This window comes from Electrona antarctica (genome assembly GCF_951216825.1).
Source record: "Electrona antarctica genome assembly, chromosome: 14".
Classification (NCBI taxonomy): domain Eukaryota; kingdom Metazoa; phylum Chordata; class Actinopteri; order Myctophiformes; family Myctophidae; genus Electrona; species Electrona antarctica.
Genome location: NC_136795.1, coordinates 33,848,531 through 33,860,138, shown reverse-complemented (window position 1 = coordinate 33,860,138; position 11,608 = coordinate 33,848,531). Strand labels below are relative to the sequence as shown.

The following is an 11,608-nucleotide window of genomic DNA, read 5'->3' as shown; positions in this document are numbered from 1 at the left end:
CCGCCCATTCTAAGCCTCGCTTGGCTTTAGTGGAACGGAATAAACCAGGCTGTAAAGACCAGGATTTAAAAAGCCTGGTTTTGGCCTAAATCCTGGATTAGTTAATCCAAGTTTCGTGGAACAGGCCCCAGGATTCTCACATGATGCTCATCTGTACAAGGTCTTGATTAAATCGCTTTTTGCTACAAAGATGAGATCACATTAATCACTTGATGTTAAAACATCAGTAAATGTTTACTTCTATTCATCACATTGAGTTATGTAACTGGCCATGTGGAGAGTACCATTTTTAATCATATCAGAAGATAGGAACACACATAAATACTTATTTGAGTCATGGCCATTTAATCCTATTGTTGAGTAAACAATGGGATATCCCCTCAGTGCAAACACAAATATCAAACCACACACAAACTATACAAAATAATAAACACAGCCACTTCCAGATTGTATCTTTGCTCAATTATATTGTACCTGCATCTTCACATAATTGCCAATGTCCTGCAACAAAAACCACCATGAGACCCGTTTTTCCTTTTTCATCTCATTTTGTATTTCCAACCAACATTTTACATAAGAAACACTTAACTGGGGGTTATTTCCCATTCCCACCCATCCTGTGTGATGTCCTGACAGTCCTGGAGTCCGACTCCCTGACACCTTTAATCATCAGTTCTAACATTCATGAACCATTCAGTAAACCTCTAACCACAGCACCCTCTGGACCCCGCACCCCCGTGAAATGTCCAGACTTGTCCGTTCTTATGTTTTTCAGCAACTGAGATGGTCCATGTAACCATTTGACTTGACATTGAACAGGGCTTCTTCTGTTAGTGTAGCAAGCTGGAGGGGGGGGGGGGGGGGGGGTCATGAAAGTTAGTACAGACTGGAAGGAGTATTCCAAAAGACAAAAATGTTGATTCCCGCATATACCTGTACATCTTCAGCAAGCAGAGAGTCGAGAGATTTCCAGACAACACTTTGTTAAATCAGAGGGGTTTTATGGCAAATCTGCAGTTTCAAGCATGAAACAAAAAGTCTTGACAGAAGCCCTTGTCTTGTGTCCACTTCTGGTATTTATCACCTCCTCTTTTGATTATTTTTTATTTTAAATATTTTTGGAACATTGATATTTGTGTCCGTTTTTTAGTCTCTAAAACATGATCCATTGCAAAAAAGAAAAGAAAAAAGGGCTCATTTCCAACATTCAGGAATAGGATAATGTGAATGTGTGAAGGGATCAATTTGCTGTTAATTCATATTATTTACATGTAGTACATCATTGATGTTTTATAGTGTATGCCAACCATGTGTGTGTTTGATGTAACAATAATATATGTGCAGTCTGTTCTTGTTTGTCGTGTGTACAATCGAGACAGCTTCCAGATGTTGAAGGGATGTTCGGGATGGTGAACTACGATGGCTTAAGGTCCATGTGATGGAAGGAGGAGAAAGAGTGCAAGGAAGGACCAACTCTCCCCACTCCCTGCCTGGCAGCGGTAGTGCAGGTCAAAGTTCAACTGGTCAAAAAGAAAAATGGGCGGTGGGTTTCCCTTCCTGAAGCAGGAAGTTAGTAAGTCCATCTGTCAGGTGGTCAGTGCGTTGGTATGGGTATCCTGGCCGGCCTATTGGCCACACTTGTTTGGGGTTAAAAGAGGACGTCACTGAAGTACCAAACCAACCTGAGGAAAAAAGAAGAAAAAAAAAAGATGAACCATTATGCCATATCAGGAACCAGATCAGGAAACAGATAGATCTAAGGAGTCTAGTGAAAGGAAAGATTTTGCTAAATCAAATTTCCTTCAGTTGCATTTATTACTCTCTGCTGTCATTCAGCACCAATACTTCTGTATTGTCCTCTAGTCACTTTATAAAAGGTAGTAAGTGATAGTGAAGTGAAAAAAAATGTGAAAAGTTATTAAGTTCGAAATTTTGATAGTAATCATTGCTATAGTATATAGAGTATATATTCCGTGTCAAGGGTGCCCTGGAATACCAAACAAGTCACCCATTTACCAACTCGCCCCAGGCGTACAGCCGGCGGAGCTGCTCAGCCTGGTATTCCTATTCTCCATATTCAGACCGCAGCCATCTTGCCAGCAAGGTGATACCTAGGTGACACTTCCCATAGACAGCCCATTCATCCAAATTGAAAAGCCCTCTCTAATTATATTAAACAACGTCAAAATCACCAACATTGCAGCTGTAGGGAAAGCTTGAATTATCCTCTTTCAATCTGTAAAGTGTTTGTTTCATAAAAATCCACCGTAGACATTTTATGAGCTACTTCCGGTCAAGAGATTCCTTGCAGATGATTTGCTGGAGTTTGGAAGTGCTCGTTGACTATCACTCAACGGCCCATGCGTACCACCCGTTTTGAATGTGCACATAATGCAGGAGGCAGCAGGAGGTTGCTTTACTGATAACGAGCGCTTCCATACTCTGATACTTAGAAAATAATCATCTGCAAGGAATTTCTTGACAGGAAGTAGCTCATAAAATGGTGGATTTTTATTAAACAAAAACTTTACAGATTGAAAGAGGATCATTTAAGCTTTCCCTACAGCTGCAATGTTGGTGATTTTGACATTGTTTAATATAATTAGAGAGGACTTTTCGGTTTGGATGAATTCAGTATTTTAGCTGTGACGTGAGCGCGAGTACGTGAGATACTTCCGGGTCCTACATTTGTGACGCTTGTGTGTCCCCATAGAGTTATACTGTGACGCTCCGTCGGACTAAATCTGAGACGAAAACAACCACGAAAGTCTCATTTTACCGCTTTCCTCGCAACAACAAAGCTGCGCTGCTCTCCCAAATCTGGCTGTGACAGGCCGTCTTCCCCACACGGAATACTATCGCCATTTTATTTCATTGTGTCAACTAAATCCTCATTAATGCAAACTAGATTCAACATACTCAAGCCTGCAAACAGTCTAAATATGCCCCCGAAATATTTTACTGAGCAAATGGACTGTTACCACCTTCAATAATAATGATAATAATAGTCTGTCTCCACATCATCTTTTTTTTGTCATGGAAACTTGTACAAAACACTAATAATTCTACTCGAGTGGGAAGCATTAAGACCCATTTTAACCCTCAATGGCTTCCTTTCTGAAAAATAACGTCATTGTAAAAAGATTCACGCATTTAGATATTCTATTTACAATGAGATGCAGACGGGAGCTGGTGCCACTTGGACCCGGACGTAACGTAGCACTACAAAATGACCTCGGACTTAAATACTGAATGGGCTCTCTATGGGAAGTGTCACCTAGGTATCACCTTGCTGGCAAGATGGCTGCGGTCTGAATATGGAGAATTGGATTAGATTGGTATTCCTAAAGTAACCCAAGTAAAACTATGCCTAAACCTAACCCTATTCCTAAACGTAACCCCCAGTAAAACCATGCCTAACCCCAACTTATTTCCAACCTTATTCTTAGTAAAACAAAATAAATACGACAAGAACCGTGAGGTCGGCGGAAACAAAATGAGGGCGAGATGGATTATGGGCGACGATACCAGATACTGCCTCTGCCTCTCCAGCTCTTTAGTAAAACAGAAAATACTTTTTCCAGGTGGGTTACCAATTTCAGTCAATCAAGAGAACCAATTCACCAACTTCAGTTTAATATTGTTCCAATTTTGTCTGCTCATGTCTATATGTCAGCACCTCGAATTGCACGTTTTTATCCTGTAGGAGTTCTCTCTCCTGATAGGAGAAAATTGGTATTCTGGCATCCTGATCACAAAATGAATCGTTTACTTAAAAGCTGGAGAGACCCGTTACTGAACGAACACTATAGCAATGATTCAAATAGAGCGCTATTTAACACTTTGTCTACCAGGACCCCGCCGCTAGGGGACGTTGTTTGCTAGGTCCGTATATATATATATATATATATATATATATATATATATATATATATATATACATACAGTATATATATATATATATATATATATATATACACACACACACACACACATACACACACAGACCCCCAACATATACTGTACGGTATATAATGGTTGAGCCCTACAGCAGCTTTTAACGTCACCACCAGCTATGGGACGTTAATTCTGAAGTCCATTTACCTCAGTCACAAGCAGGATTTTCAAACTTTCATAAATTGGAATTTTGGAGAGCTTTGGTGGATCTTCTGCCATCCAAAGTTCGGATGTCAGTTGTTACTTTGTACTGCGTCGCTCCCGACATATAAACGTTTCTGACGACAGGTTAACAGTATGTGCTTGCACTAATGATAGCAAAGTGTGTGTGTGTTGAGTGTGTGTGTGGAGGGCAAACTCCTGTCCTCCTTAAAGTGGACGTGGATAGTGGCACAGCTTAACTTCGTTCATGCTAATAGCTAGCAGCAGAGAAAGAATTAACAATGCACTTATTTCAATACATATCACTTACTTACCCTTAAAAAATGGAAACATTCAAATCCATTAGTCTGAAACTACTGAAATGACAAACTAAACACCTCAAGGTATGGTAAATTAGGCTTCTAAACATAACAGACTTCAGTGATTCCTGTCCAACTTGCCCTTCCATCCAGGTCCTAACAGCCCTCCAATCGCTGTAAAAAGCAAAAGCATGCCAAATACAAATCCCTCATGACATACCTTTTCTGATCCCATGCTGGGACACTTCCAATTGTACAGATAATACTGTAGATTCCCATCACCAATGCCAAACTTCAGCTTCTCCAAGAAAGTCTTGTTTTCCATTAGGTCCAGTGCATTGAAGACATCAAACCCTTTCTGGATATAGAAAATGAATGAATGAATTAACAAACAAACAAGACATGAATAAATAATGCAACTCCCAGCCCCAGACTGGAGGATTACTGACCGATTTGGCCAGGATAAGGGCATCAGACATCAGGTCCAACACCGGGGTGATGGTGTGCACGTTGTAGAAGGAGTAGGCAGCCTTCAGACTGCGGTGTACTGGGTGGTTCATAATGGTAGAGGGCAGTGTGTAGAAGCTCAGGAAGTCAGTCACCCTGCCACCAACCTGTTGTAGGCAAAACAATAACAAACACCCCCTGTAAACCTTTCACTGTGCATGTGCAATAGGGTTGTCCCGATCGGGTGATCGGAAATCGGGCCCGATCACGTCATTTTCAAATTATCGGAATCGGATCGGGAGCCAAAAAACGTGATCGGGACATCCCTAGCATCAATATTATATCCTTATGATATTAGACTGGATATTGTACTATGGCATAAACGTGTTCTATAAATATCGGATCTGGAAAAATCAGTATCAGCAGATGCTCAAATCAAATGATCGGAATCGGATCGGAAGCAAAACAAAACGTGATTGGGACATCCCTAATGTGCAATGCTGTGTTCATACTAGTGGCGACAAGACAAAGCGACAGGCTAAAGTAATTTTAAAGGGAAGCCAGCAACATGAAGATACAAACTCATGCACGACAGTTGTCGCTGCGTGGCCGATGTGACACTACAAATGATCGCTATGCACTCCAATGACGCAACTAAGCATCAATTATGTTTTTGTTTCACCATTTCCAGCTCCATTCCATACAAGGAAGAAAACCAGATTCTTGCTGTTAACCAGTTCACTGTGCTATTTAACCCTACCTTTTTCCATTTACACAGTGTGGCTTGAGCAAGCCCACAACAGCAACTCATCAGCAATGTAGCTGGTAATGTTTTGTCGTTTTGTAGTTTGTCATCATTTCTAGTGTAAACGCAGCATATGTCTTCAATACACGGCATGCATTCTTTCTCCTCTTGAATAATTAAACATGGGTGTTACCTCCACCAAGTAAGTGTCGATAATGTTTTCCTGGGGAAGCAGCCAGTGCTCCACCTCTGCCTCACTCATGACGGGAGCCAGGTGGAACTGGCTCAGGTATAAGCCGAGTAAGTGATGTACTGCTGGCACATCATTCTTCGTCATCGCCCGCAGACCAGACTTGGTGGTCTGGAGAAGAGAGGACAGGGAAAGGAGAGGGGATTGAACTCAGGCGTAAAGCAGCCAAGTGAGGCTGATGCAGGTCCTAATGAATGAGTTCAATGGTGCATAGAAAGCAGTCGGAATACATGCAGTCACCAACCTCAGGCAGACGGTACAACTTCATGGTGCGCTGCATAGTCATATTCCTGCTCAGGTGTGAGAATTTCACCTCAATCAGCTTGCGGGGGTTCAAAGAGCGATGCCAGTACCTGCACACACCACCGCATTGTCATACATTGATTATGAGCATCAGTCACGGACTACCATCATTACCTGGCTACATTTATCCCATCCCTTTTTGAGGGTTTCTAGCCCATCCTATGCCTTTGGAAATTAAGCAGTACCACCTTGGAGAAGAAGAAAAAACTGTCTGTAATCCTACCTGTATCACCAAAGCGCACCAATCTATATAATATAAGAGCCATACACCATAGCGATGATTTGATTGGCTGAGCAAAGTACATTGAAGATAAAAGTGATGATGCAAATTGTGATTGGCCAGAATGAGATGACGCATGATGATAAGAGCGCCTCTCACTTCACACAGGTGTCATTTCTTTTGATTAGAATATTCATGGTAACAAAGGAGAGCATGACGAACAGAAGAGGGTATGTATGTACGTAGTGTGTACATGTAGGAGGAGGTTCTCTCCATCTCACCCACCTGCATGTACCCACAGGTTTAGGCAGCACCACTCCAGCAGTGTAGACAGCTTGGAAGATGCCCTGCAGGTTGACCCGTCTGGTGATCTCTCGGATCAACACCGGGGCAACTCGTTTGGCACGAAGCTTCTTGTGGACACAAAGGAAGTTGATCTCGACCATTTTCTTTTCTCTGAATGAAAGGAACAATGCATGAAAACCTACAACAATATTCTACACGCCAATTGGCTTGCTGGTACAAATGCTTTTCCCTCAACCATCAATTGAATTCTCAAAATACATTATTTCATTATCGATATACATTATGAAATACTTTTCCCTCTGTGCAATTTGCCATCATGTTTTTCCATGTAACCGTGAAGGCCTCATTTGATTAGTGTTCACTTACATTTCATAGATACGAATGTTGGCAGGGATGGCACTGATGAATCCCACAAGCTTCTGGTTAGCGATAACTCTGACCCCACAATGCCACTGTGGCAACCAACCAGGGGGGCGCAGGGCCCTGGGAAAGACAGAAGATGGGTCAAATACAACACGTTTGTATAATCATTAATCACCCTTTATAAAATTCAAAATAATAGAAAAGGTTTGCCTAGTTCTGTGTGAAAAAGACATGGCACAAACTTACAAATATATTACACAATGCAATATTTGCCATGGTATGGTGGTCATTTTATCAAGATTAATTTTACAATGGCAACCTGGGAAAACAAACTGTAATGGTTACCAGAGCAGGAACTCGGGGGAGTAGTCAAATCGGAACATGTTGTCATCATCCTCCACATAGTTCTCATTGAGAAGCGTGTAAAGCTCCTTGAGCTGGTTTAAGAGAAAAAGTAAGTTAATCAAACATATCGTGTTGTACCTCCATGCCACCCAGATGCACGCAACCAGTGCCTCCTGTGTTCTTACTATTCTATTGGAACAAGATAATAACACCCACATAACCAATGAGGGCTGACAACAAACAAAACCCAACAGTTATACTGCTGAAATGCAATGAGATCAAAGAAAAAAGAGTTTACAACCAAATAACTCATTACAAAAAGATGCGATGCGAGGGTGAGGACTAGCCAACACCAACTTGGGACTCGTGTTACTGAACAACATCAGGTATATCCATGCTTGTGTGAGTGTACACATGCTTCCATACCACAGAAGGGTCTCCCAAGTCAAGCGCATCCCAGCCGAATCCTTGTGGAAGGCTGTAGGGCTCCTCACGAATGTTGTCTTTGTCAGGCTCAATGGAGCCATGTGATGTCACCATCTCCCCTTGAAAGGGAACATAAAAGTGTGTCTCAAATGAAACGATACAAAGCAGAAACATTTGTATTAGATTAAATTACACTTTATTGATTCCCAAGGAGGGGGGACTCACATACCTAGTGAGTTTGAAATTCTCCAACATTCTTAAAATGGATACCCAATAGGTATCCATTTTAAGAACGTTGGAGATTTTCCCACACAGCTATAGGTATTACTTATATCTGTGGAAAATGAAATGTCATACCTAGCTTAGGCACTGGCTGTGTGTCCCAGAACTGGTAACTCCTCCGGCTGGCTTCCTCCATGGTTTTGGCAGGGCCTTGGCCTACTGAAAACAGTTCTATGGCCTTCTGGATCTCCTGCAACTTATCCGCTGGCAATGAGTTTACCTGTTCAAAAGTTTAAGAGGAAAATAAAGTGTTGAAGGGCAAACAAAAATCTGCACAGATACCATTCTCTCTTTCGAGAGGTTGCTTTGAAGAGGTAACAGAATGAGTTGTCTGTGTAACCATTTCCAGCAACATCTGAACTGAACACAATGCTCTCTACCCAACACTGACCTTGGCAAGGGGGTCCTGTACTTCTTCTGTGACTCCAGACTTCTTCTTCTTCTTCTGTTTCCTTTTCTTCTTCTTTGCCCCAGTGTCATCCCCCAGACCCTTGTCACTGAAACAGGAAAGAAACAATACATGTCCTTCATACCGTTTAAAAACGTATCAATCTGTTTGGGACAGACTTTCAAAATAGAGCAAAGGGGCCAGAAATTAGAGGTGCTCAGATCGATCAGCAACCAATCAGTGATCGGCTAATTTTCACTCCAAATGACTCGATCGTGATTGGCAATTTACCCGATCTTAAGTGGTATAAAAGTCAATCAGATATATAGTATAATAATATCGTTTTGCATCTTTGTGACAGACCTAAACATTATCCCCTGTCTCCCCAAACACACAGTTACAGTTTTGATGTGAGTTTTTTTTACATATAACTTCGGAAATATTCAAATTTTCCCCTTACGCACAAGATCGGTATCAGCCGATCGTGAGAAAAGCAATCGGTGACCGGGATCGGTCCCCAAAAACCTGATCAGAGAACCTCTACCAGAAATGACACCTATACATCTTCATACAAGCGAGACACAACTACCCCAAGCACAATTATGTGAGACTAAGAATGGTGAGGAATGTGTCTGTGATCGCCCCTCACATTAAAACCCATTTTCAAATGGTAACCGTTTAACTGCAACCATTGCCAGTCAGTCATAAACCCTACCCCTTTTCTGAAAAAGTAGCTACTACTAGAAACCCCCCACCCAACTCTCCAATCTTCTGGGCCAAGGGAGTCTGCATACTTACAGAGAATATGGGATAATCTCATTAGCGTCCAAGGGGGAGTAAGGCCAGGCAGTGGCCTGTATTTGTAACTCCAGGACAGATGGCCAATATCACATGATCCCAGGGCAAGAGTGTATACACGTGCATGTACAAGAGGTCAGAGCACGTATAGGGACAATACATAACAAAACATTCAATGGCTTGTTCGACAGGCTTCCATTTTATCACCCAGAACCATTCTTTGTTTCGTGTATGTGTGTGTGTGTGTGTGTGTGTGTAGGGGGATATGCGTTTAGGTGCAGGGTATGCGAAATGAGTAACGAGACGATCACAGATATGCTCAATGAATGAATAATAACGGCTACAACTTCCAAGCCCCCAAGGGTCACTCTGCTCATTACCCGACCCCACCCCCAATGCTTAGGTCTCAAACGGTATGGAGAATTATTTATGGTGATGTACCGTTAGACACGCCTTGGTGCATACAAGTACATGACTGTCATTACGCAAGTCGAGCCATTAACTGTTAGCCAGTGCGAATCAAAAGGCGATTTCCATGCAACACTGACTAAATATTGCGTGACTGACTGTCAAGGCTGCCTGTTTGCATTAGAAACCGTGCTTGTGATGCATATCATGGTCCAAACCAAAGAGCGGCTCCATCGACTCACACAATGTAAACGAGACCAAACAGGTGACAATTAACGTCATCCATGACCCATCTGCATAATTATTGTGCTTATGTGTGCGTTTAGTTTCACTTTGAATGCAGCCAGCGCCATATACTATACAGCAGACAACACAGACAGACAATAGGGTTTGACAGCTAGCAAGCAGCATGCTATGTCGCTAAATGTCAGCTGGGGGGTTGCCACGAACGGCATCTGTTTGATCAACGGGCCGTGGTCGTTGGAGGAGTCCAGAATGGTGTGTCAACTTAAAAACACTGGACTTGAGATCTCTAGTAGAGTACCGCGGTACAGGCCACCGTCGTGCAATATAAATACAACATGATGTTTGAAATAACTTTAATCTTCCTCTCTATCCTAAACCATCCTCGCCATCAGAAGCAATGAGGGAATGAAACCAGCCGTAAGTCCCGCCCATAACAGGAAAAGAATGCACCGTCGTCCAATCGTCGCAGGGAACGGGCAAGCGACCACCCGTTTCTATCCAATGGAGCGAACGCAAGTGGGCGGGACCAGGCTGCTCGCACTCCCGATTCTCCGAGCTAATAGTTACCTCGCCTCGGCTCGCTTCACTAAAGTGTGCCAGTCAGACCATGACACATATGACGCTGGGTTCGAGCCCAGACGGTGCCCTTACCCATCATCAAAGTGGTGCTCTTCGTTCTCACAGTCGCTGCAGTGCCCGTGGTCTTCTACATCTTCTTTCTCCGACATCGCTGCTGTCTCATTCTCATCCGCCATCTTCAACTAGGAAGTGAGGAACCACCGCGTGCCCTCGACGCCTTTAAACACCCCCGAATGCTATTGGTCCAGAGGGCTGGCGCTCCAGTGCATGAGCTCTGATGTAAACTGGCTTCAGTGTTTTCATTTCATATATCAATAATCAATTAGACCAGGGGTCTAAGGTCTTCAACGTCATTCAGACCAATCAACTGACCCCTCCTAAGGAGGGAGATGAAACAGGGACCCCTACCACTACATAATACTGAGTAGAATTGTGTTGCAGCCTCAACTTTTTTAGATAGTTTTAGACTTTTTTGACAGCAGCACTATCATCAGTGTTGTGTATAATGTTTTTTATTTGTTTGTTTATGTTTACACAGACATTCAACCATGTGAACCATCAATATGTGAACTTGACCTTTGGCGCTGTACTTGGCCTGCTCTTTTTTCCCTCTAGTCTACTCTACACCCAAACCTCTTTGCCAAAAATAGGCAATGATCTACAAGCTTGTAAGACCTCACCTCACAGCCTTTCGCAGATAAGTAAGCCTGGGACAGAGGCTACCTCACAGCAGAACAACACACTGTGAGCTTGACAATCAGCTATTTTCTACGTTGTTCCCCCCAGAATAGGGATGTTGCTAGGGTGTGTATGTAGAAAATATATATATTTGGCGTCCCCCCTGTAGAAACTCTCCTACATTAAAATATGCAGGTATGCAAAATATCATATTTTGCGTACTGGCCAAATATCATATTTTACATATTTCTATAACTACTCAGAGTAGAGTGATATCATACAAATTGTATGTGAGTTGAACAGTACAGTACACTATAAGAATAATGCAGACAGACAGACTGTGAGGTCGGATACTCAGTGCTATTGAGTTTAGGCTACCTCACCTCACACAGTATAAATTAGGCTT

At 42.5% G+C, this 11,608-nt stretch overlaps 1 protein-coding gene across 1 annotated transcript; it reads right to left on the bottom strand.

Moving 5' to 3' along the window:
- Positions 1 to 274: 274 nt before the first annotated feature.
- nmt1a (N-myristoyltransferase 1a) lies at positions 275 to 10,752 on the bottom strand. The gene is made up of 12 exons (XM_079521595.1): positions 10,597 to 10,752; positions 8,497 to 8,602; positions 8,181 to 8,325; positions 7,824 to 7,942; positions 7,398 to 7,489; positions 7,056 to 7,172; positions 6,669 to 6,839; positions 6,105 to 6,213; positions 5,804 to 5,971; positions 4,868 to 5,032; positions 4,639 to 4,776; positions 275 to 1,682 (listed from the first exon to the last, which is right to left on the bottom strand). The coding sequence occupies exons 1-12, from the start codon at positions 10,698 to 10,700 to the stop codon at positions 1,662 to 1,664; spliced, it is 1,455 nt and encodes a 484-aa protein (XP_079377721.1). The 5' UTR covers positions 10,701 to 10,752; the 3' UTR covers positions 275 to 1,661.
- Between the last annotated feature and the right edge of the window lie 856 nt (positions 10,753 to 11,608).